At 44.8% G+C, this 26725-nt stretch overlaps 1 protein-coding gene across 1 annotated transcript in view; it reads left to right on the forward strand.

Moving 5' to 3' along the window:
• Positions 1-26725, forward strand: part of LOC111975929 (fibrillin-2-like) — a 99311-nt gene that overhangs the window by 47278 nt on the left and 25308 nt on the right. Inside the window, 22 exon segments of the mRNA XM_070447526.1 lie at positions 1229-1354; positions 6989-7141; positions 12643-12891; positions 14933-15070; positions 15286-15405; positions 15534-15659; positions 15765-15887; positions 16309-16584; positions 16828-16881; positions 17130-17255; positions 18397-18522; positions 20290-20409; positions 21201-21338; positions 21417-21467; positions 21665-21790; positions 21931-22158; positions 22462-22587; positions 23106-23234; positions 23422-23547; positions 23832-23957; positions 24123-24245; positions 24343-24468. Of these exon segments, the coding sequence (XP_070303627.1) occupies positions 1229-1354; positions 6989-7141; positions 12643-12891; positions 14933-15070; positions 15286-15405; positions 15534-15659; positions 15765-15887; positions 16309-16584; positions 16828-16881; positions 17130-17255; positions 18397-18522; positions 20290-20409; positions 21201-21338; positions 21417-21467; positions 21665-21790; positions 21931-22158; positions 22462-22587; positions 23106-23234; positions 23422-23547; positions 23832-23957; positions 24123-24245; positions 24343-24468 (3036 nt within the window).

Below are 26725 nucleotides of genomic sequence, written 5' to 3' on the forward strand. Positions count from 1 at the left end.
GGTTAAGGCCAGATTGTTCTTCAAGATGTTCAAACATTCATAGATGACCAGCAGGGTCAAATAATAATCACAGCGGTTATAGAGGGTGCAACAGGTCAGCACCTCAGGAGTAAAATGTCAGTTGGCTTTTCATAGCCAAACATTCAGAGATTGAGACAACAGGTGTGATAGAGAGAGAGAAAGGGAGGGGGAGAGGGTCAAACAGCAGGTCCAGGACAAGGTAGCAGGTCCGGTGAACAGGTCAGGGTTCCATAGCCTCAGGCAGAACAGCAGAAACTGGATCAGCAGCACGACCAGGTGGACTGGGGACGGGGACAGCCAGTCCTGTGTTATGGTCCTAGGGCTCAGGTCCACCGGGAGAGAGAGAGAGAGAGATGGGAGACTTAAAGGGAGCATACTTAAGTTCACACAGGACACCAGATAAGACAGGAGAATTAGACCAGATAGGACAGACTGACCCTGACCATAGTCTCTCCGGGTCAGCTGAAGTATTCCCATGATGTGTGTGTGGGAAACTCTAACCATTTAGACCTCTTAAAATCCACCACAGTTATGAAGTCCACTGAGGTATGTTGAACATTGTGAAGTGTAGACCAGCGTGAAATAAAGTCATGAGTCTTTGACGGAACACAATCCCAGAGATTTTCCATATGACCGCCTCTTCCTTTTGCAGACTTCAGACCTCCACTCGGGTTGGCTTGACTGTGTCTAGTACACTCTTAGAAAGAAAGATGCTATCTAGAACKTAAAAGGGTTCTTCGGCTGTCCCCATAGGACAACCCTTTGAAGAACCCTTTAAGGTTCCAGGTAGAACCCTTTTGTGTTCCATGTAGAACCCTTTCCACAGAGGGTTCTACATGGAACCCAGAAGGGTTCTAACTGGAACCAAAAAGGGTTCTCCTATTGGGACAGCCAAAGAACCCTTTTAGAACCATTTTTTTGTTCAATCAGTATAGCAGTTGTTCCTGCTCTTGTATTTAGAGTTATGAGCAGTTATTATTTCAGGCCCTCAAGTGTATACGATAGATGAGATATTGTCCACTTCTTCAAATATTTGACATGGATCCAAATACTTTGAGCAGCTGTTATCGAGGAAAAGGATTTCTTCCAAATAATGCCTGTGATAGGGGTTTTGAGTTACCACGTGTGTATGATGAGTGTATGACTATCATGAAGCTCAGTGTTTTCTCTAACTTCAATGATCTAATTGTTTGTGTGTGCGTTTCAGATATTGACGAGTGCAGCACTAACCCAGGTGTTTGTGACGGAGGTGAATGCACTAACACAGCCGGCAGCTACGTCTGCACCTGTCCCCGTGGTTACATCACCAGCACTGACGGTGCCAGATGTGTAGGTGAGTTACCGCTGCCCCCCCCCCCAGCACACACCCCTCCCTCCTTCACCCTCTTGTTAGCCACTGACTGTTCACATCTGGACTTATCCCTCCCTCCTTCCTCTCTTTCTCCCTCCTTCCTCTCTTTCTCCCTCCATCCCTTCCTGTGACTAGTGTTCTGATGACTCAAGCAGGTCTGCAGTCATCATGTGCAGGCCCAGGGACGCACACTCGGCCTTGACTGCTGTAATTCCAGTTAGCATTAGCACCTCTCTGACTCACACCCTGAAACACTACCAGGTGTTAATGTAGAGCGCATGCAATCTCCGGCAGCTCATCTCAAAATGTCCGCCAGAGAGCTGGCCCTGTTGCTTTCGAACAACTTTCGATTGGGAGTCCAACAACTCTCCTACACTCAAGGTCCCTCTCCTAGCCAAGCAGAACCACTTGATTACTTTAATTGAACAGTCGTGCGCCCCAAAGTCTACTAGACAGGAGAACGCGGTATTCAAATTCTCTCCTGGGTCAAAGTTTTGTTGGCCCTCCTCTCACGTTGGCACGCGATCCATTTTCCATCATCTGCTGAATATCCCTGCTGTACTTGTTTGTTGTCTTTTGGCTAATAAAGGGAAACCGGGTGAAAATGCCAAGCGAACAATGAACAGTGTCAACAATGATCTCACAAGGAGCCCTCTGTTCTTTTCTGTTCTGCCTGGCCTGGTCGTGTGGCAGATTGTTTAGCCTCAAGGTAGAAAGCATCTGTACTCACTTAGAGGCCTGCAGGAGAACAAAGCTGACACCACCACGACAACAAGCAAGACGAGCCAGAGAAGAGGGGAGAAAGAGAGGGGGAGGAGAGGAGAGAAAACTATCCAAACTATCCCCTTCCTCTGTTGTTCCGTGCTGGAACAAAGGGGTAGAGCAGTGGGCGAGAGGGACAAGGGGAAGGGAGGGGGAAGCGTAGCCTGATTGGGAACATGCGTGTGGAAAATGACGGTCCACTGAGGTAGGAACAGGGGGGTGGTGGCGGGAGGAGAGGAAGACATATGGGATGGTCCAACAAGTTCAACTGGGTCTCTTGCTGTCTCTTCACTTTGACCAAGAAGACTCTATCGCTCTGGATTGCTTTCTCATCTGTCTTTGCTGTCTTTCCCACCCTGCTCTACTCTTTGACCCAGTAGACTCCCTCTCTTTCTCGCTCTCTCTCGCTCTCATCTCACTTCTATCTCTCTGTCTTCCCCCAATTCTCTCTTATTTGAACCAGTAGACTCCTTCGTTTTTGTCCCCCCCACCATCTCTCTCTCTCTCTTTTTCTCTCTCTCTGGTCAGGGGGAGATTGAGGAGAGACTGGAGTCTACTGGGTCACACTGGAGATATTTCTTTCTGCTAACATTCCTCCCATCCCCCTCTCTTTCTTTCTCTGCCCCATCACTCTCTTGCTTTCTCCCTCTCCCCTCCATGCCCCTTTTTGTCTTATCCCGTTTTCTCTTTCTCACCCAGAGTGCCCATCCATCTGTCTAGTGTAACCCGGTGAACTGTAGAGTCCCCAGGAACAAATAAAAGAGAGCTGTGATTTCAGGCCCTGTCTGACACATTGACGCATCCCGCCGTATATCCTCAGCTCCAGCCAGACGCATGCTGTGGCTGGCTCCCCTGTGTGAGTCYACCGACTCGGCCCTGTTTGCTTGGGTGCGTTTTGCGAGTGGAGGTAGACTAAGAAACTACACGAGGTGAGCGGGGGGCTCCAGGTCCAGGAATGTCGGCTCTAGCCGAGCTGATTTCTTGCATGCCTCCCCTGGCCCTGGGCTGGCGTTATTCTGGGACAGCGTAGCGTGGAGAAGCAGACCGGAGGGACCTGTTGAGCCCGACACTAATCAGCCCTAATGCCTCATCCGTGGCATTGTGAAACCCCAGTCTGTATAAAAGAAAGCATGCAGTTGTGCTGTTCTCTGTAGGCTAGCTAGCTAGCTAAGGGTCTGGTTCCAATTTAAGTCATCATCATCCCCATCACCGCCCTCCCTTCCATTCCGTTCCCTCACCCACTCTCCCTCCCTCTAATGGCCTGTTCCCACCCACCCCTCACCGCCCCACAATTCTGCCCCCAGCTGGGTTGGTCCCTTAGGAAGGAGGGAGGGGAAGTTGGGCTGTTTAAAGTGCATGGCTATAAGCTCCAGACACAGAGCTTCTCATGTCCAATATAATTGTCCAGGATTGCTCCACATGGAACTGATTAATTCCGGACTGCTAYCTCATTAGACAAGTTAATCGACTTGCACATCTCCCTCCTGTAGGGGATTTTATCTGTTCGAAGAGACTGCAGAATCTTCAAACAACAACTTTATAATAAGATTCGCAAAAATTGAGTAATTAACTATGCACTTCAACAGTGCATAGTTAAGGCCCAARGAACAGAGTTGGCTCTCAGCTTTTATAGAAGAGTCAAACCTCTTTGTCTCTGTGGCAGTTAGCAGATGTGTGCAAACAGGGGTGGGGAACATAGTGTATAAAAGGAGTTTAGCTTGTCTGTGTAGATTAAGATAGCTGACGTTGCCGCCATTGTCTGTTCCTTCCTGCAAGTTTCCACACAGAGGAGTTCCTGCAGATAGTACAAATGGGATGTCACATACTGAGGTCGCACCCGGCTCTTATCTGTACGCCCAGACTTATGACTAAGACACAAGACAACAAGCCTGCATCAGAAAAAAAACACTTTCATATAACAATGGACAATGGTAAAAACAGCATATTATGTCTAATTGTGTAATTTTCCAAAACATTTACTCCCTTTTGAGACTAAGTCTCAACCTAATGGAGAAAAAAAAGCATTTTCATCAAACAAGCATTAACATGATTTGGAAAGAGGGAAAAGGAAAGACTTTCTTACACTTAGCATATTACAGTTGTAAATTACCTCCGTTGTCATTGAGTTTKAAACCTTCACATAGTGCAATTCATTCTCAGAAGGGGGAAAGGAACATGAATTAGACATCAGTACATGCTTCATCCCCACACACAAGGCAATCATTTCACTGTAAGGTCTACAGCTGTTGTATTCGGCGCATGTGACAAATACAATTTGATTTGATTTTAATCTAATCGCCTCATTGACACTGTCTACATTGCCATGTGAGCACCATTTACATGACCCGCGTCGTGGGCATGGCTTATGAACATGCTGCAAAATTAACTCAATGTTTTTATCTTGGTGTTATGGATTATCACCGTCTTCATCAGACATGTAATCAGGCATAGGAAAGTCAATTGGGTTCAAGGGTCAGTAATGGCATGGCGAGAATAGTGTCAACGGTTTTGCTGCACAATTTCTTAACATAAGTTAGAATAAACATTTTTGCAAAAAAGATAACTAAGCCATAAATCAACCAATGAAATATTGTAGCTCCCATAACACCAAACAATGACTGAACCCATCCAAACGGATTCCAATCGTTGTCTGATTGGTGTTCGTTTGCGAGATCACCGCTGAGCTCTTTCAGATGTTCCACGACAATAGTCAAGTTACCCTCYCCCRGGGGMATGAATGTACAGCAATGGTCACCTATCATTTGGCACCCTCTGTCGGAGATGTGATGCTACTACTACAGCGAACTGCCCTTCTGTTGAGGTGGCCTCCGGTATACAGGGATCTATGGCTATTCTTTCAAGTGTTGTACCTTCTTTAACAAACTCCTCACTGAAAGTTGACAATAGTGTCAGAAATCACAACACTATCTCTGCAACTAACACCCTTATGCAAACATTCTGTCTCAAATACATGCCCTGTATGTACTTAGCCTCCTGTTACAAAAACATTTGCACATAAATCATTCCATCTAACCCATAACATATTCGTCACTACTGCTAGTCCACTTATATAGTTATAAACATACTAAAACATGCTTATGTCAATTGTACTGTATCATCCAGAAAGCTATATGTATTGATGCGCTTTAACATTAGAATTCTGATAACATGGTAAAACAAAACCCCTACTATCAATGTCCCCATCATGGTTATACAACCCACATTTAGAATGACAGTCTTCAGTGCTCCACGTTGAGTCTATCACTCATATTCAAGACACTAAACTTAGCACACACCGACACGGTTAGAATGTACATTTACAAACGGGACCATATATTACCAGTATTAACTGTTCTCATTACAGCCCCCGTTTGTCCCTGTTTTACTGTCGCCAGTGGTATGTTAATGACAGATCGGTATCTCAATGCATTTGAATCCAAATTACAATAAGCTTCCCAGTGTGTATACCTCCAAAATCAACGTGATACCCCAAATAAACAGTTTAGAGCAACCCTAAATTAATTTACAGGCACAGTTGACCACCCCCCTCCTTCCCGGCACTCTTCTTCTGGCGTTTCTTCATGTTTCTCTTCAGAAAGTGTTTCAGTTCGTCCTCCCAATGGCACATGTTCAAAGTGGATGGCCCTTGATAATGTCTCTCACCTGAGCCGCCACTGTCCTTTACAGTCCATTATGTCTTTGTCCATTTTCCTACCAGTACACCAGCAGCATGAGAGAAGTTTGGACTGGATCTCTCTCCATGGTCACTCCACGTGGACTCATGTCGCACTCCTGAGAGAAAAGGCAGTTGATAGCTTCGACTGGATGCTGTGTCCAGGTTGCTGGCTCAGACTCAGGTCTCGCGGTAGAAGTGGTGAAGAATAAGGTCCTGTCTTCAGCCAGTTAGGGGGATGAAGTTCACACTATTCTCATCATTTTATTTCTTCCATACACCAAGATACCATCTGTAGTCACTATCGCCATAACTTCGAGAGAGGACAGAACAAAACCACAGTTTAAGACATTCCTGATTCTGGAATTTCAGACGATTTATTCACCGTATGACAAATGATTACATTCCCAAAATGTCAAAGAGCATGACAACACACTTGTTCAAACCATTTTGCAAATTTGCTTATATTCCCTTATCATACTGCCGACCTCCCTGCAGAGTTACCCCTTTTGAGAAATCCAGGCCGAACAGCAGACCCAATCTGGTGAATTTTGTATCAAAACAAGACAAAAACAAACAACAACATAGTATGTCTAATTTTGTAATTTTCCACAACACTCCCTCTTTCCCCTCTCTACATCTGTTTTTCCGCCTACACTTTCATCTGCATTACACACAAACACACGCATGCACCAAGGGACCCTCACTTCTTCTCCACCTACCCGAACACACCCTTTCCCTCCCCCTTCCTTCCCCAGCCTATTGACCCTGACCTGAGGGACGGCTTTTAGTTGTAACCTCTCCTCAGGGCTGGAGGAACCACACCTCCATCCCTACTCCCAATTGCGTACCATCTTTGTGGTAGGGAGGTGATTGTCAAGCTTTTTTGTGCTAAAAGCTTTTGAATTTTCTTGTGATCCTGAAGAATGTACAAACCCTTGTTTCCCGTCACAATCGTACACTGTGACCCAGTAGAAGCTGGGTGTATACCTTGTCACCAGAGTATTTACAGTATGGTAATTTATGCATTATAACATGGTCTGCCTAACATTAGATGTTCTACATGACCTGGAAGTCAAACGTGTTTACAACATCATGGGCGATTTGAGTGACTCACCCTGAAGCAAACTGACCTCTCTTCCCAACTCTCTTCCTTCTCCCTCCATCCTCTCCTCCCTCAGACCAGCGTGTGGGCACGTGTTTCTCAGCGTTAGCGAGTGGGCGCTGCGCAGGTGACCTGCAGGGCCAGTATACCAAGATGCAGTGCTGCTGTGACACGGGCCGCTGCTGGGCTTCTGGACAGATCCCTGAGATGTGCCCTGTCAGAGGGTCCGGTGAGTACACGCACGAACACACACACACACACTCTCTCCTCCTCGTCTGTCTCAGACACGCACACAACTTACAACTTCTAACCCACAGTCCAAACTCCCCTTTGCACTCAATTGCTGAGTTATTTTGTGCATGTGTTATGAATGAACAGCTTGGATTGCCTGTCATTTAGGTAGGCTAGTTTAGAACAAGTTCTAATTTACAACTGCGACCTGGCCAAGATAAAGCAAAGCAGTGTGACACAAACAATAACACAGAGTTCCACATGGAATAAACAAACATACAGTCAATAACACAATAGAAAAAAGTATATATACAGTGTGTGCAAATGAGGTAAGATAAGGGAGGTAAGGCAATAAATAGGCCATTGTGGCGAAATAATTACAATTTATGTGCAGAAGATGAATGTGCACGTAGAGATACTGGGGTGCAAAGGAGCAAAAATAAATAACAATATGGGGATGAGGTAGTTGGATGGGCTATGTACAGGTGCAGTGATCTGTGAGCTGCTCTGACAGCTGGTGCTTAAAGTTAGTGAGGGAGATATGAGTCTCCAGCCTCACTGATTTTTGCAATTCGTTCCAGTCATTGGCAGCAGAGAACTGGAAGGAAAGGCTGCCAAAAGAGGATTTGGCTTTGGGGGTGACCAGTGAAATATACCTGCTGGAGCGTGTGCTATGGGTGGGTGCTGCTATGGTGACCAGTGAGCTGAGATAAGGCGGAGCTTTACCTAACAAAGACGTATAGATGACCTGGAGCCAGTGGGTTTGGCGACGAATATGAAGCGAGGGCCAGCCAACGAGAGCATACAGATTGCAGTGGTGGGTAGTGTATGGGGCTTTGGTGACAGAACGGATGACACTGTGATAAACTGCATCCAATTTGCTGAGTAGAGTGTTGGAGGCTATTTTGTAAATGACATCGCCGAAGTCAAGGATCGGCAGGATAATCAGTTTTACGAGGGTATATTTGGCAGCATGAGTGAAGGATGTTTTGTTGTGAAATAGGAAGCCAATACTGTATTTAATTTTGGATTGGAGATGCTTAATGTGAGTCTGGAAGGAGAGTTTACAGTCTAACCAGACACCTAGGTATTTGTAGTTGTCCACATCAGAACCGTCCAGAGTAGTGATGCTGGACGGGCGGGCAGGTACGGCCAGTGATCGGTTGAAGGGCATGCATTTAGTTTTACTTGCATTTAAGAGSAGTTGGAGGCCACGGAAGGAGAGTTGTATGGCATTGAAGTTCGTCTGGAGGTTAGTTAACACAGTGTCCAAAGAAGGGCCAGAATGGTGTCATCTGCGTAGAGGTGGATCAGAGAAGCACCAGCAGCAAGAGCGACATCATTGATGTATACAGAGAAAAGAGTCATCCCGAGAATTGAACCCTGTGGCACCCCCATAGAAACTACCAGAGGTCTGGACAACAGGCCCTCCGATTTTACACACTGAACTTTGTCTGAGAAGTAGTTGGTGAACCAGGCGAGGCAGTCATTTGAGAAACCAAGCCTGTTGGGTCTGCTGATAAGACTGTGGTGATTGACAGAGTCGAAAGCCTTGGCCAGGTCGATGAATACAGCTGCACATTATTGTCTCCTATCGATGGCGGTTATGATATCATTTAGGACCTTGAGCGTGGCTGAGGTGCACCCATGGCCAGCTCGGAAACCAGATTGCATAGCAGAGAAGGTACAGTTGGATTCGAAGTGGTCGGTGATCTGTTTGTTAACTTGGCTTTCGACGACCTTGGAAAGGCAAGGTAGGATAGATATAGGTCTGTAGCAGTTTGGGACTAGAGTGTCTCCCCCTTTGAAGAGGGGGATGACCGCTCTAGACCCAAACTGTAACTGACAATGTAAGTGATCCACGGTCCCACATCCCCTCACCGTGGATAAGGTGCTGAAGAGTATGACCTCATGACTAAAAACAAAAGGAGAAAGATGGAAAAGATCTGGGTGAAGACAATGACCGCGGTCTTGTCTATCTAGCTCACATGCAGTTGAAGTCTGAAGTTTACATACACCTTAGCCATATACATTTAAACTCAGTTTTTCACAATTCCTGACATTTAATCCATATAGAAATTCCCTGTCTTAGGTCAGTTAGGATCACCACTTTATTTTAAGAATGTGAAATGTCAGAATAATAGGAGAAAGAATGCTTTTTTCAGCTTTTATTTCTTTCATCACATTCCCAGTGGGTCAGAAGTTTACATACACTCAATTAAATCAAATCAAATGTATTTATATAGCCCTTCTTACATCAGCTGATATCTCAAAGTGCTGAACAGAAACATAAAACCCCAAACAGCAAGCAATGCAGGTGTAGAAGCACGTAATAGTATTTGGTAGCATTGCCTTTAAATTGTTTAACCTGGGTCAAACGTTTCGGGTAGCTTTCCACAAGCTTCCCACAATAAGTTGGATGAATTTTGGCCCATTCCTTCTGACAGAGCTGGTGTAACTGAGTCAGGTGTGTAGGCCTCCTTGCTCGCACACGCTTTTTCAGTTCTGCCCACAAATATTCTATTGGATTGAGGTCAGGGCTTTGTGATGGCTACTCCAATATCTTGACTTTGTTGTCCTTAAGCCAACTTTGGAAGTATGCTTGGGGTCATTGTCCATTTGGAATAGCCATTTGCGACCAAGCTTTAACTTCCTGACTGATGTCTTGAGATGTTGCTTCAATATATCCACATAATTTCCCTTCCTCATGATGCCATCTATTTTGTGAAGTGCACCAGTTCCCCCTGCAGCAAAGCACCCCCACAACATGATGCTGCCACCCCCGTGCTTCACGGTTGGGATGGTGTTCTTCGGCTTGCAAGCCTCCACCTTTTTCCTCCAAACATAACGATGGTCATTATGGCCAAACTGTTCTATTTTTGTTTCATCAGACCAGAGGACATTTCTCCAAAATGTACAATCTTTGTCCCCATGTGCAGTTGCAAACCATAGTCTGGCTTTTTATATGGTGGTTTTGGAGCAGTGGATTCTTCCTTGCTGAGCGACCTTTCAGGTTATGCCGATATAGGACTCGTTTTACTGTGGATATAGATACATTTGTACCTGTTTCCTCCAGCATCTTCACAAGGTCCTTTGCTGTTGTTCTGGGATTGATTTGCACTTTTCACACCAAAGTACGTTKATCTCTAGGAGACAGAACGCGTTTCCTTCCTGAGTGGTATGGCGACTGCGTGGTCCCATGGTGTTTATACTTGCATACTATTGTTTGTACAGATGAACGTGGTACCTTCAGGAATTGGGAAATTGCTCCCAAAGATTAACCAGACTTGTGGAGGTCTACCATTTTTTTTCTGAGGTCTTGGCTTTTTTCTTTTGATTTTTCCATAATGACAAGCAAAGAGGCACTGAGTTTGACGGTAGGCCTTGAAATACATCCACAGGTACACCTCCAATTGACTCAAATGATGTCAATTAGCCTATCAGAAGCTTCTAAAGCCATGACATCATTTTCTGGAATTTTCCAAGCTGTTTAAAGGCACAGTCAACTTAGTGTATGTAAAGTGAATTTGTAAGTGAAATAATCTGTCTGTAAACAATTGTTGGAAAAATAACTTGTGCCATGCACAAAGTAGATATCCTAACCGACTTGCCAAAACTATAGTTTMTTAACAAGAAATTTGTGGAGTGGTTGAAAAACGAGTTTTAATGACTCCAACATAAGTGTATGTTAACTTCCGACTTCAACTGTACATACATAGACATAAACATAGATCCGGTCAGGTTTTTACATATACAGTGCCTTGCAAAAGTTATCACCCCCTTGGTGTTTTTCCTTTTTTGTTGCATTACAACCTGTAATTTAAATGGATTTTTATTTGGATTTCATGTAATGGACATACACAAAATTGTCAAAATTGTTGAAGTGAAATGAAAAACGGAGAAGTGGTGCATGCATATGTATTCACCCCCTTTGCTCTCAAGCCCCTAAATAAGATCTGGTGCATAATTTGTTAAATAAAGTCCACCTGTGTGATATCTAAGTATCACATGATCTGTTGCATGATCTCAGTTCTGAAAGGCCCCAGAGTCTGCAACACCACTAAGCAAGGGGAACCACCAAGCAAGCGGCAATATGAAGACCAAGGAGCTCTCCAAACAGGTCAGGGACAAAGTTGTGGAGAAGTACAGATCAGGGTTGTGCTATAAAAAAATATCTGAAACTTTGATCATCCCACGGAGCACCATTAAATCCATTATAAAAAATGGAAAGAATCTGGCACCACAGAAAACCTGCCAAGTGAGAGCCGCCCACCAAAACCCACGGACCAGGCAAGGAGGGAATTAATCAGAAAGGCAACAAAGAGACCAAAGATAACCCTGAAGGAGATGCAAAGCTCTACAACAGAGATCGGAGTATCTGTCAATAGGACCAGTTTAAGCCGTACACTCCACAGAGCTGGGCTTTATGGAAGAGTGGCAAAAAAAGAGCCATTGCTTAAAGAACAAAATAAGCGAACACGTTTGGTGTTCGCCAAAAGGCATGTGGGTGACCCCCCAAACATATGGAAGAAGGTACTCTGGTCAGATGAGACTAAAATGTAGCTTTTTGGCCATCAAGGAAAACGCTATGTCTGGGGCAAACCCAACACCTCTCATCACCCCGAGAACACCATCCCCACAGTGAAGCATGGTGGTGGCAGCATCATGCTGTGGGGATGTTTTTCATCGGCAGGGACTGGAAAACTGGTCAGAATTGAAGGAATGATGGATGGCGTTAAATACAGGAAAATTCTTGAGGGAAACCTGTTTCATTCTTCCAGAGATTTGAGACTGGGATGGAGGTTCCCCTTCCAGCAGGACAATGATCCTAAGCATACTGCTAATTCAACACTTGAGTGGTTTAAGGGGAAACATTTAAATGTCTTGGAATGGCCTAATCAAAGTCCAGACCTCAATCCAATTGATAATCTGTGGTATGACTTAAAGATTGCTGTACACCAGCGGAACCCATCCAACTTGAAGGAGCTGGAGCAGTTTTGCCTTGAAGAATGGGCAAAAATACCAATGGCTAGATGTGCCAAGCTTATAGAGACATACCCCAAGAGACTTGCAGCTTGTAATTGCTGCAAAAGGTGGCTCTACAAAGTATTGACTTTGGGGGGTGAATAGTTATGCATGCTCAAGTTTTCAGTTTTTTTGTCTTATTTCTTGTTTGTTTCACAATAAAACATATTTTGCATCTTCAAAGTGGTAGGCATATTGTGTAAATCAAATGATACACCCCCCCAGAAATCTATTTTAATTCCAGGTTGTAAGGCATCTTTTGCAAGCCACTGTACCTCCCCATTTCCCAGCCATAATCATGCCCAGGCATTGTTCTAATGTGTGAGTTTATGCAACCAATTACCCATTTACACTATATACTTTCAAAATAGGTCAAAATGACCCAAACCATAACAAAACAACATTGAGGTAAATGTGTATGGGAGTCATTTGAAGATGAACCAACATTAACCCTTTCCATGCTCTCTCCTGTAGATGAGTACAGAAGGCTGTGCATCGATGGGGTTCCCCATGGCACAGGTAACGGAGGTTTCCCCCACGGAGTCTTCCCCAATGGTGGTGGCAGCAACGGGAACGGTTACAGCTACGGCTACAAGCTCAACCCAAACGGACCTAATGGCAATGGTCACCATGGCAACGGAGGAGGAATTGGAGGAGGGGGACAGGGAGGAGGAGGAGGAGGAGGAAATGGTTTCGGAGGAAACGGTGGGGGGCGTAATATCGGTGAGTTGGTTGGGCCGTGAAAAGTGTKAATTGGGTAGTGTTCTATTATTAGCTTGTGGTTTTACATTTTGTATCAGAGATATTAGATATTGTTTAAACCATAGAGATTATATAAAATTCTAATAGTTTAATTCCTAATTCTATGGTTTAAACTGAGTCAACAGTGCATTCGTAAAGTATTCAGACCCCTTGACTTTTTCCACATTTTGTTACGTTATAGCCTTATTCTAAAATGGATTAAATAGTTTTTTRCCCCCTCATCAATCTATACACAATACTCCATAATGACAAAGCAAACAAATAAATAATATTATGTTTGCAAATGTATAAACCCCGAGGAAGGCACAGTGGTGCCGAAACGTTGGTAAATACCCATTCAATTGCTGGGATATTATACATGGAGTGTGCGACTTTTTTTACTTTGATAGTTTATAGTTTATTTGCCGTTAATCAGCACCTCCACACAAACTATTATTCTGGCAGCTCAGGGTTTTTTTGTTTTGTTTTTTTATTTTTTATATATATATTTATAAAAAAAAAACTGAAATATCACATTTACGTAAGTATTCAGACCCTTTACTCAGTACTTTGTTGAAGCACCCTTGGCGGCAATTACAGCCTCGAGTCTTGGCACACTTGTATTTGGGGAGTTTATCTATATATCCTTCTCTGCAGATCCTCTCAATCTCTGTCAGCTTGGATGGGGAGCAGGTCTCTCCAGAGATGTTCGATCAGGCTCAAGTCCGGGCTCTAGCTGGGCCACTCCAGGACATTCAGAGACTTGTCCCCAAGCCACTCCTGCGTTGTCTTGGCTGTGTGCTTAGGGTCATTGTCCTGAGCGCTCTGGAGCAGGTTTTCATCAAGGATCTCTCTGTACTTTGCTCCGTTCATCTTTCCCTCGATCCTGACTAGTCTCCCAGTCCCTGCCGCTGAAAAACATCCCCACAGCATGATGCTGCCACCACCATGCTTCACCATAGGGATGGTGCCAGGTTTCCTCCAGACGTGATTCAATCTTGGTTTCATCAGACCAGAGAATCTTGTTTCTCATTGTCTGAGAGTCTTTAGGTGCCTTTTGGCAAACTCCAAGCGGGCTGTTATGTGCCTTTTAATGAGTAGTGGCTTCCATCTAGCCACTCTACCATAAAGGCCTGATTGATGGAGTGCTGCAGAGATGGTTGTCCTTCTGGAAGGTTCTCCCATCTCCACAGAGGAACTCTAAAGCTCTATCAGATTGACCATCATGTCCTTGGTCCCTTCCCTGACCAAGGCCCTTCTCCKCSGATTGCTCAGTTTGGCCAGGCGGTTAGCTCAAGGAAGAGTCTTGGTGGTTCCAGACTTCTTCCATGTAAGAATGTTGGAGGCCACTATGTTCTTAGGGACCTTCAATGCTGCAGAAATGTTTTGGTGCCCTTCCCCAGATCTGTGCATCGACACAATCCTGTCTCGAAGCTCTAAGGACAATTCCTTCAACCTCATGGCTTGGTTTTTGCTCTGACATGCACTGTCAACCYTGGGGCCTTGTATAGACAGGTGTGTGCCTTTCCAAATCATGTCCAATCAATTGAATTTACCACAGGTGGACCCCAATCAAGTTGTAGAAACATCTCAAGGATGTTCAATGGAAACAGGATGCACCTGAGCTCAATTTCGAGTCTCATAGCAAAGGGTCTGTTTTTTATTTGTAATAGATTTGCTACATTTCTAAAAACCTGTTTCCGCTTTGTCATTATAGGGTATTGTGTGTAGATTGATGAGGATTATACATTTTTATTTCATTTTAGGATAAGGCTTTAACGTAACAAAATGTGAAAAAAGTCAAGGGGTCTGAATACCTTCCGAATGCACTGTATAGCCTGTTGATCAGTTCATGGACTAGGTCTTTTGAAGAAGAGATTGTATCTCAATGAGACTCACCTGAATGTCAAAATAATGATGGGAGCAACATTTCATCTCTTTTCATCTTCTTCACTGTGTTTTTAGAATAATTAACCTTCTTTAGTAATGTAATGTAATTGTTTGTTGTGTTGTGTATCCTCAGTATCACTCAATGAGACCGTTGATGTGTGTAAACATTTCACCAACCTGTGTTTGAACGGACGCTGTATCCCCACCCCGACCAGCTACCGCTGTGAATGTAACATGGGCTACAGACAGGACGTACGAGGGGAGTGTATCGGTAAGCCCACTACAAAGTCATTACAGTTAGGAATGTTACATATACTCTACTGCCATCTTCTGACCACACATGGGACTTCTCTGATGTAACACTCAGGGTATCTTTACACATTAGCATTGATTCCAATCTTTTTTAACGCGTATGGGAGTGTTCAGGTTTGTAATTGGAGCACCCTGTGTTTTACTGATGAACTCATCTCTCTTCTCCTCCTTCAGATGTGGATGAGTGCGTCAGCAACCCCTGTGTCAATGGAGACTGTGTCAACACACCTGGGTCGTACCACTGCAAGTGTCACGAAGGCTACCAGGGCACCCCCACCAAACAGGCCTGCATTGGTATGTTCCAATCACTCACCATGATCAGTTTTTATTCCAACAGTTGTATGGTATCGATAGACTGGGTACGTTGGCCTTCTGACGGTGTCCAGAACAGAAACAGACTGGTACCTAACTCCCCTCCACAGATATTGACGAGTGCATCGTGAACGGAGTGATGTGTCGTAACGGACGTTGTGTCAACACTGGCGGAAGCTTCCAGTGCATCTGCAACGCTGGCTTTGAACTCACTCCTGATGGAAAGAACTGCATAGGTAACAATGGACATTCATTTATATATTCAATCTACGGAATCTGTGGTAGATTATTGCACAACTAGGCCATTATAAATGAAAACGTGTCTCCCTGTGCTTTTCCAGATCATGATGAGTGTGCCACCACCAACATGTGTCTCAATGGAATGTGTATCAATGAGGATGGTAGCTTCAAGTGTATCTGTAAACCTGGCTTTGCCCTGGCACCTAACGGACGCTACTGCACAGGTATGTCATCTACCATACACTAGTTGCAGTTATCTGAAGTCAACAGAGTTGCAGTTGATAGCTGACCCACTGGATCACTTGTTGATAGTCTGATCAACATCTATAGCAGTGGAGGCTGGTGGGAGGAGCTATAGGAGGACGGGCTCATTGTAATGGCTGGAATGGAATCAATGGAACGGAGTCAAACATGTGGATTCCATATGTTTGATACTGTTCCATTGGTTCCATTCCAGCCGTTAACAATGAGCCCGTCCTCCCATAGCTCCTCCCACCAGCCTCCTATGATCTACAGATCATCTTCAAGGGAGTAGATTGCTCCTGGAGGGATTAATAAAGTGTTATTAAAGTGATTATCTAAATGAAATAAGGGTATACAATTATTTACTGTATCGCTTCCCTTCTTCTCTCCTTCCTCCCTCAGACATTGATGAGTGCCAGACCCCAGGCATCTGTATGAACGGACGTTGTATCAACTCTGAGGGCTCCTTCCGCTGTGAGTGCCCACCGGGCCTGGCCATCGACGTGGACGGGAGAGTGTGTGTGGACACACACATGCGCACCACCTGCTACGGCGCCATCAAGATGGGCACGTGCTCGCGGCCCTTCCCTGGCGCCGTCACCAAGTCTGAGTGCTGCTGTGCCAGTCCTGAACACGGCTTCGGAGAGCCCTGCCTGCCCTGCCCTGCCCGCAACTCAGGTGACCAAAGCTAACCCTAACCCCACCAGCAAGCATCAGTGGTTTACATGTGCCGTTATTAAGATCCTGTTAGCTCTGTTTCAGAATCGTTTCACAGTACAGTTCAGATTCCAGGCTAAGATCCTGTAGAACTCTACCAAGTACTGCAGAAGTGATTGTTAGAATTATAATGTAAATGGTGTTTTTTTTGTTACACTGGATATATTAGCAGGTGACTTACAGGTGTTTTTAATTGCCTTTCAGCTGAGTTCCAGGCCGTGTGCAGCAGTGGGATTGGCATCACCGCTGACGGCAGAGGTGAGTAATGTTACTTGTACGGTTTGATCTTAAGTCTGTGTGGTTTGGAGCCTGCCCTACTATCACTGATAGTTATTCTGACATTGAACAGGCCTCCCCTCAAACATTCCAATGCGTCCCTCCGAAATGTGTGACTTTCCCTCCGAATTTCAAATCAAAGAGTGAAAAAATACAATGAATATATTTGTTGGAGAGAGCCTTAAGATGAGGCTGTGTCTCATGTGGGTTTGTCCTCTGTGTCTCTTCAGACATCAACGAGTGTGCCTTGGACCCTGARATTTGTCAGAACGGCATGTGTGAGAACCTGAGAGGGAGCTACCGCTGCWTCTGTAACATCGGTTACGAGTCCGACTCCAGCGGAAAGAACTGCGTGGGTGAGTCCAGTCTTCCTGTATCCACTCCGATGTCTGCTGGGAGAAGCAGCGACRCAAATTAAAGTTTGTCACGTTTTCATATCTGAATAACAGTGGTCTGAAGTCAAACTGAGTTCCATATCTGCTGTACTTTACTTTACTATTTATATTTTTGACAACTTTTACTTTTACTTCACTACATTCCTAAAGAAAATGATGTACTTTTTACTCCATACATTTTCCCTGACACCCAAAAGTACTCGTTACATTTTTAATGCTTAGCGGGACAGGAAAATGGTCTAATTCATACACTTATCAAGAGAACATCCCTGGTCATCCCTACTGCTCTGATCTGGTGGACTCACTAAACACATGCTTCATTTCTAAAGGATGTCTGAGTGTTGGAGCGTGCCCCTGGCTATCCGTAAATTAAAAAACAAGAAAATGGTGCCATATGGGTTTGATTAATATAAGGAATTTGAAATGATTTATACTTTTACTTCTACTTTTGATACTTAAGTATATTTAAAACCAAATACTTTTASACTTTTACTCAAGTAGGATTGTACTYGGCAACTTTGACTTTTACTTGAGTAATATTATATTAAGGTGTCTTGACTTTTACTCAAGTATGACAATTGGGTACTTTTCCCTGCTTGAAAAGACAAACGTAACCCAATATCTGCCAATTYATATTGACTGTGTATGTCTGTTTGGTTCGCGCATTGGTCAATGACTCTATATGTAGCCAGTTAACGATGCTAATGGGATAGACATGATAGACATGTTTTTAAGAAAGATAAACATGGTTTATGGTTTTAAAAAGGTAGCTGTAATATTTCATTCAGTACKGAAGTTTGCAGGTGGCTTAACTTACCCTGTTCGTGGCTCAACTTACCCCATACCTGGGGTAAGTTGTGCCAAGAGACCACTTTTTTGGGACAAGCTATGTTTTCAAAACTGTAATTGTTTACATGAATTCTGATTATTTCCAGGAAAACACAACATCCTGAAATATAGGTAGATATCTTTGTTAGAGAATACTATTTCCGTTGACGGAGTGATGCTGAATGTAAAAAATGTCTCAACTTACCCCACTCTCCCCTACACTTGATCAACCATGTTGTTGTTTTCTTCTCCTCCACTCTTTCATGTCTCCCAGACATCAACGAGTGTCTTGTGAACCGTCTGCTGTGTGACAACGGCCTGTGTAGAAACACCCCTGGCAGCTACACCTGCTCCTGTCCCAAAGGCTTCGTCTTCAAACCAGACTCTGAGACCTGCGAAGGTAAACACCTCATACAAACGCCAAAGGAGCAACAGTTTGTTCGGAGACTCAATGCATTAAAACACTCTTCAGTGCTATTTCATACCTCGCAGCTGTCTAATCGTCTAGAAGTGCATACACCTGCAACTGTTTAACACTTAAACACACATGGAGAGAAGGTAGTCAAATAGACCATCAAAATATATGACCACATGTTTGCTTACATCCTCTGTCCTTGAACCAATTTCATAACGTTTTCTGTCTTTGTTGTCATGACGTGACTTGTATTAATGTGACTCTTATTTATCAAATCAACTAACTATGTTCAATTGTTACTAGATTAAATGAATCATGTAACAATTAACTCATTAGGAATTAGGGGCACCACGGAATAAGTTGTTTAACGTGTTGCCATCTCCCGAATTAAACTCTAGAATATATATATAAGTTATACATCGATAACAGTCACTTATTAATCATTACCTCATATCAGTCTCATTCTGATCGTCGCTGACTTCTTGAATCCGCAAGAACCCCAGCCCTTTCTGATTATTCAGTTCTACACAGTTTGATTTAATTAWTTATTTACTAACTAACTAAATAATAACACAGAATGCACATACACACTTACATGAGCCAAAAGTTCCTAGTGGACTGACAAGATATAACGGCTTGTTACACAATGGAGGGGGGTGGGGAAAGAGAGAGATAGAGAAAGGGACATTTATCGTGGATACATTCTAGGACTGTTCTCACATTAATCCTATACCTTCTATGGGGAATGGCTCGATGGGTGTAAGGCTCTGATTGTCCACCAGAGGTCACAATGTCTTTCATAGTTGTCTGTGGCTTCAATGATTCACCAGTGATTGTCTGAGGTGAGCTTCTCACCTCTTTTCTTCCTCGGGTAGATAGTCAAAGTTCTAGACCCCTTTACATGCACAGCTGCAGACTGTCAATGTTTTGGTCTAGTGAGGTTATTTTCTTCACCTTGTGTTGAGAGTTTCAGAGTTTCTAACCATTTCAATGTGTAGCCACAGCTGCACGCTTTCTGGTCTTAGAGTTTCAACCATTTGTAACGTTTAGCTCACGCTTCACGTCTGCTGGTCTGGTATGTTAATTCTTAGCGAGTTATTTTAAGCACTCTGGTCGWAAGGGGCGGTTCCATCACACTGACATGCTCTTCTGACCTCATTCGGGGTGTGGCTTAGTTAATGTGCAACGGACATGAAAACTATGATCTTGTTAGAAAACTAAAATCACCTTCCTATCTTAACAGAAATAGTTTCATCGTTCTTCATATTGTATTAGCATCATATTGGATGGAAACTTGACAGCTAGAATGTGTTTCCTTCCTAAGTTACAGTATTTGGTTCATACAGTTTTTAATAACATCACAAAATGAAAAGCAATATGATATGATTATTATTTAGATCCCCACTGACCATTCTTAACATTCCTATCTTAGAAATATTGTTCCAATATTCACTTTTTTGGACATTATGGTTTTGGCAGCAAAGGTTTCCTGGGGGACAAAGGCATTCCTTTGGTTGGTACTGAAGAACAGGAGAGGGTTCTCTGCTGCATAAGATTTACGATTGGCGTGAGGTGTCATAAAACCGGCCCAGTTATCTGTCAGCCATTTGCCAAGCTGATCTGAGATCTGAGGATCCTCGACCAGGAGAGTCATGATATTGTTGAAATAAAAGCCTGTCTAGATGTTAAGGATGACCATTTAACTGGCTCTGCACTGCCATACCTAACCCAGCTCTGGTACATGTGTTTCAGATATCAACGAGTGTGACTCCAGCCCGTGTGTCAATGGAATCTGCCGGAACATCGCCGGGTCCTTCAACTGCGAGTGTTCCCACGGCAGCAAGCTGGACTCCACCAACACCATCTGCGTGGGTAAGAGGCCGAGGCGTCTGTCATAACTGGCCGACTTAAAATTGGACCCAAATTTAAAAAACGACGGGGTCCTGAGGCAAACTTCTGTCAGAGAATCATCATATAGACAGTCAGAGTAAGGAGTGGGATTTGAGCCAAGGTTTCGAGCCTCATAGGCGTTTTAGAAGGTTTATACCACTAAATAAACAAGTCGATGTCAGCTTTGGGAGCATGTCCAGACGCATCTGAACATCCATCTACAGATGGAATCTGGGATGAGTCATTCGAATAAATACCCATATGAGCCGGCCTTGTCAGTCTGGTAGATTCCTGTACTTTAAAATATAGAGCTGTTTTATTTTCAAAGCAGAGTCATATATTTGGTTCAAAGTCATTTCTCGGCGACAAGAATGTAAATTGTGGTCGAGGTTTTGGGTGGGCTCATGGTCTCGGGAGAGAAAATGCACATCCCGTTTGTTATGACTATGATCTCAGTCCATTAGGAGTGCCATAGCAAATTATTAAAGTCATTGATGCATGTGTCTTGGTATAAGCAGCTGTTGAAAGGGACACCTGTAGTTAGTTACTAACCACTGCCTGTAGTGTTGTGCTTGGAATGAATGTAGTATATCAATGAGAGATGTGTGTTGATGCGTCACAGTACATTTGAATTGAAGGGCCTTTTCTTGGCAGGGTTCTCTTGATTGCCTTCACTTACTGACATTCTCTCTCTCTTTTTTCCCTCTCCCTCTCTCCTCCCTTTCTCTTCCTTCTCTCTCTCTCTCTCTCTCTCCCCCTTCCTCCATCTACAGACAGCATGAAGGGAACGTGCTGGCTGAACATCCAAGATGGCCGCTGTGAGGTCAACATCAACGGCGCCACGCTCAAGTCTGAGTGCTGCTCTACGCTGGGAGCCGCCTGGGGCAGTCCTTGTGAACGCTGCGAGATCGGTCAGTACAAACACAAACACACCTAATAAACGTAATGAAGTGTGAGGTGTGTACTGTAACTGCTGTCTCTCTCCACAGACACTGCCTGTTCCAGAGGGTTCGCTCGTATGAAGGGAGTCAACTGTGAAGGTAAAACACACATTGACCCCGACACACACACTGCTGCTACTGTCTATTATCCATTCTGTTGGTATGAGACATTCTCACAGTCATAATGACCCTCTGTCTCCCTCCCTGTGGTATTCCACTCCCTCCCTTCCACAGAAACCGATGAGTCATACAGTACAGTCAGTCCTTTAATAACCCCCGATTTCCCCCCCCTCCAGACATCAATGAGTGTGAGGTGTTCCCGGGGGTGTGTACCAACGGGCGCTGTGTCAACACCCAGGGCTCCTTCATCTGTGAGTGTGCTGAGGGTCTCACCCTGGACGGGAGTGGACGCACCTGCGTGGGTAAGACAAGACAGTAACCAACGTAAACCTTGATAAACAAGCAAATTCGTCACACAAATGTGGTCACCAAAAATATTAGCATCTTGAGCCTACTGTGTGGTCAGCAGTACTGTATGTTCGACCATCTGTCTGTCCCTCAGATGTGCGCAGCGAGCAGTGCTACATGAAGTGGCATGAGGATGAGTGTGGCGAGCCGCTGCCCGGGCGCTACCGCGTGGACATGTGCTGCTGCTCGGTGGGCGCGGCCTGGGGCATCGACTGTGAGGAGTGTCCCAAGGCGGGAACCCCGGAGTACAAGTCCATCTGCCCCCGAGGACCAGGCTTCGCCAACCGAGGAGACATCCTGACTGGCAGACCCTTTTACAAAGGTAGGGACAATCACTCARTGTCCAGTTTTCCTTGTCTGAATGTGAGTAGGCGTTTTTTTGTGTCATTTACACATTTAGGGTCTATCCCTACTAGACTGAGGAGCTACAAAGAGCAAGACAAATGATCAAATGTACAGGTGCCAGCCATCCACAGCATCACATATCTAAACAGCTAGAAATGTATTTTGAGAAAATCATTACTGGATTAGATTTGGAAAAATAGCACAGGTAAATTTCATGTGAATTCCATACACAATTCACCCTTGACCCTTGGCATTATTCTGTTCTGTTCTTCTCCTGCAGATGTGAATGAGTGTAAGGTGTTCAGCGGCCTGTGTTCTCACGGAACGTGTCGCAACACCATCGGCAGCTTCAAATGTCGCTGCAGCAGCGGCTTCGCCCTCAACATGGAGGAGAGGAACTGCACCGGTACGAGAGAGACAGAGCATAGTCATGTTTTTTTTTACAATAGAAAAGCATCTTAACTAATTACGGAGAAATATGTATCTTTAGTAAGTATCTTTGAATAAGATTTCTGTAGTATTTGAGGAAGTTTTAAGGTCAAAAAATAAACTTGTGCTACAAACTCACTTGACGACACTGTTTGTTGACACTGAATTTCCTCAGATCAGTAAATGAAGGTTGAATATAATATTTCCTCATGAGATCAGTAAATGAAGGTTGAATATGATATTTCTGTAATGTGCATTCTTCCCTCTCTCTCCTCCCTCTCTCTCCCTCTCTCTCTTCCCTCTCTCTTTTCCCTATGTCTCTCCTCCCTCTCTCTCTTCCCTCTGTCTCTCCTCCCTATGTCTCTCCTCCCTCTCTCTTCCTTCTCTCTCTTCCCTCTCTCTCTGTCTCTCCTCCCTCTCTCTTCCCTCTGTCTCTTCCCTCTGTCTGTCCTCCCTCTGTCTCTCCCCCCTCTGTCTCTCCTCCCACTCCCACAGATATTGACGAATGTCGTATCTCTCCGGACCTGTGTGGCCACGGCACCTGTGTGAACACCCCCGGCAGCTTCGAGTGTGAATGCTTCGAGGGCTATGAGAGCGGCTTCATGATGATGAAGAACTGCATGGGTGAGTGGAGGACACACATATTACTCTCCAGCTGACTGAAGAGTGGGAGAACTTCCTCCGAGATCATTATTGACTGTTGACCTTGTTGCACTCTCTCCCTCTCTCTCTTTTATCTTTCTCCCTCTCGCTCTCCCTCCCTTCCACTCTCTCTTCTATCTTTCTTTCTCTCCCTCTCTCTCCCCTGCAGATATTGATGAGTGTGAGAGGAACACACTGCTGTGTCAAGGAGGCGCCTGTCTGAACACAGAGGGGAGTTACGAGTGTGAATGTCCCCCCGGACACCAGCTGAGCCCCGACGGTTCCTCCTGCGAAGGTAGTCAAACAGTATATCACTGCACAGTGCATAGTATACAGCACACACACACACACACACACACAAACACTTTACATCACCTAGAATATGAGACATGTTAGATCACTGTTTTGGCATTTTACATCATCCTCAAGTCATCTGGGATACATTTACAAGTACACCAGACAGTAAACGCCATAAAAGTCACGTAGAGGTACTCTCTCCTACAGTATGTTGTCTACTGTGGTCGCTAATTCCTTTGATTTAAGCTGACTCTAACTGTCATCTTCTCTGTGTGTTTCCAGATGTGAACGAGTGCCAGCTGAGTAACAACCTGTGTAAGAACGGCCACTGRGTCAACATGGTGGGGAACTACCAGTGCTCCTGTGACACGGGCTACCAGGTTACACCAGACAGACAGGGCTGTGTGGGTGAGTAACCACCTGACTGAGACATGTCATCATTTGCCTTGTGGATGTTAGCACCGTGGTTGTTGACCATTTCTAAGCGTCACATCCGAAACTTGACCAGAAAAGGCACCGTTTGAGTGTCCGTTTGTGTGTGTCTATGCTTACCTGTAACCCTTCTGATTGCAGATATTGATGAGTGTACCATCATGAACGGCGGCTGTGACACACACTGTACCAACTCAGAGGGCAGCTACGAGTGCAGCTGTAGTGAGGGCTACGCTCTCATGCCCGACCTCAGAACCTGCGCTGGTAAGTCACACAGTAACGCAATCCACCTGCATGCTGTACATGCACACATAGTATAGTGTAAAAACACASAGTGACACTCGTTCTCTCCCCTGTCCAGACATCGATGAGTGCGAGGACAGCCCTGATATCTGTGACGGGGGCCAGTGTACCAACGTCCCCGGAGAGTACCGCTGTCTCTGCTACGACGGATTCATGGCCTCCATGGATATGAGGACCTGCATTGGTGAGACGTACACCGCGTTCTCTTCTCCTGCTCTCTCTCTCTCCCTCTCTCTCTCTCTCTCCATCTCTCCCTCTCTTCTCTCCCCTTCTCTTCCCTCTCTCTCCCTTTGCTCTCTCTCTCCCTCCCCCATCCCTCTAATTTTACCCTTACCTGTTAGACATATATTTTACTCCTCTGTCCCCTCTCCAAGACCAGTTAACTCATGTTGAGAGAGAGATTCGATGAGGGATAGCCCGATCCGCAGCCACATATCTCTAATGATAGTCATGAAAAAAATTTAGACGTGGAATGATATACTCACTCACTTAAGAGCACTCGTCTCAGATGGTCGATTACATAGTATGCTACCAGTGTTGGAAATACAGTGCCTGCAATACTGCTCATTAAAAGAAGGATTAGTCCCACCTAAGAGTTGTAGCCTAAACCCTTGCTCAATGTGCACTAGGACGAGCGAGCTGATTCAGTGGGAGAACTTGTGTAATTACAGATTACTGACCACGGGCAGAGTGTGCGAACACACTCCTACTGAACACACGACAGTGTAACAGATATTTAGAAACTACTAGCGTAGGGAACATATACTAGCTGACTCTCTTACACTGACGATGTAACATCCCACGGCAGCGAAAAGCGTGGACTCACCGGAAATAACACGAAGGAGCGCATTGGATGACGTTACTTATCACAAATCTTGCGACGATGAATACGACACCCATCTATTGGCTGATGTGCAAACTATTTTCTGAGACAAGGTTAGGCGCTCCCTGACGGCGGCTACCAGAGTACCAAAACAACAAGGCCAGGAGAAACTTTAATGAAAAATTGTGAAATCTCCAGAAGCTTGGTTATATATAAGAGAAACTGAACAGGGGAGCTCAAGGAATGATGCGAAAACTTCTGTCAAGTAAGTATTATACGTAACCAACCGATTAAGTAGAGACAGAGTATCACAGACGATTAGGGGAGAGAGTGGGAGAGTAATTTACAATGTCACGAAGGTTCACAAGGTTGTGAGAGCTGCTGCATTAGGGTCGATCTAGTTAATTAAGAGGTAGGAGTAGAGCAGACGGTAATAGAGAGATCTATAAACAAAGATGTCAGTAGCCTATTGGGAGCAGTTGCCCGACCCAACACACAAACTGATACACAACACACATACCGGACCTTGCTACCGAGGATGAGCCTGAGATGAGTCATTCGAAAGGAATGTAGAGAGAGATTATGCCACCACAGGACGAGACCGGACACCTGCGAAGTACACAGTCCAAGTTCATGATACCTGTACTTATATATAGATATATTAAAGGATGCCCGGTAAAGTTATACTATTTCAAAGCAAAGAGCTCATATATTTAGGTATGTGCAAAGTATCATATTCTCGGCACTGAACCACACAGATAGTTGAACACACTGGTCTCCGAAGGTCTTATTTGGCGACGTGCTGGGTTCTTCATGGTCTCGTTGAGTAGAGGCGAAACACAGCCACCCACTCTCCAGTTTTTCGCGTTATATTGGTATCTTACCCGACACGTCTGTACCATAGGATGCCGACTATAGCGAGAATTGTTTATATCTAGAGTCCATTGGCGCACAGTTTGGCACTTTGTATAGTTTAAGTACACAAACTGCGAACTCTAGTGATGAGTTTTTATAGGCGCGAACACCTGATTAGTTACTACACTCTTCACTAGCCTGTTAGCTGCTTGTTTGGCGTATAAGTATCAATGTACCCGGATATTTGACACCTCCTGACTCTGGACTACTGCTCTCAATGAGAGATGTGTGTATGTCCGGTCTGCGTATGCCCCGGTCACAATGCGAGTACACTCTTTGAACCTTTGAAACCGGACATCTATCTTTGTTTTTGCGGCGCGTCCCTTCTGGTGATTTAGCCTTCCACTTACTGACACTTCTATTCCTCTCTTTTTTTTCTCTCTTGTCAACTCTCTCTTGACCTCCTCTCTTTCTCGTCCTCTGCACTTCCTCACCACTCTCTCATCTCTCGTCCTCTACCCTCTTTTCTCTGATAATCCAATTAACTTACAAGACTAGCCCATAAACCGATAAATACTACCAACCGAAATGCGATACCCCGCGTCCTGGCTGTAACACTGCCATCGAGATGCGTACGCTCTGCGCGCTGTCAGATAGGCGTCTAGATTAAGAAATGCATAGGAATACCCATCTAACGGCTGACCAGAACGCTCAAAAAGTCGGAGTGTCTAGCTCATACACTTTGGGCGTTCAACTACACTGG

Source organism: Salvelinus sp. IW2-2015, linkage group LG16 (assembly GCF_002910315.2).
Source record: "Salvelinus sp. IW2-2015 linkage group LG16, ASM291031v2, whole genome shotgun sequence".
In the NCBI taxonomy this organism is placed as follows: domain Eukaryota; kingdom Metazoa; phylum Chordata; class Actinopteri; order Salmoniformes; family Salmonidae; genus Salvelinus; species Salvelinus sp. IW2-2015.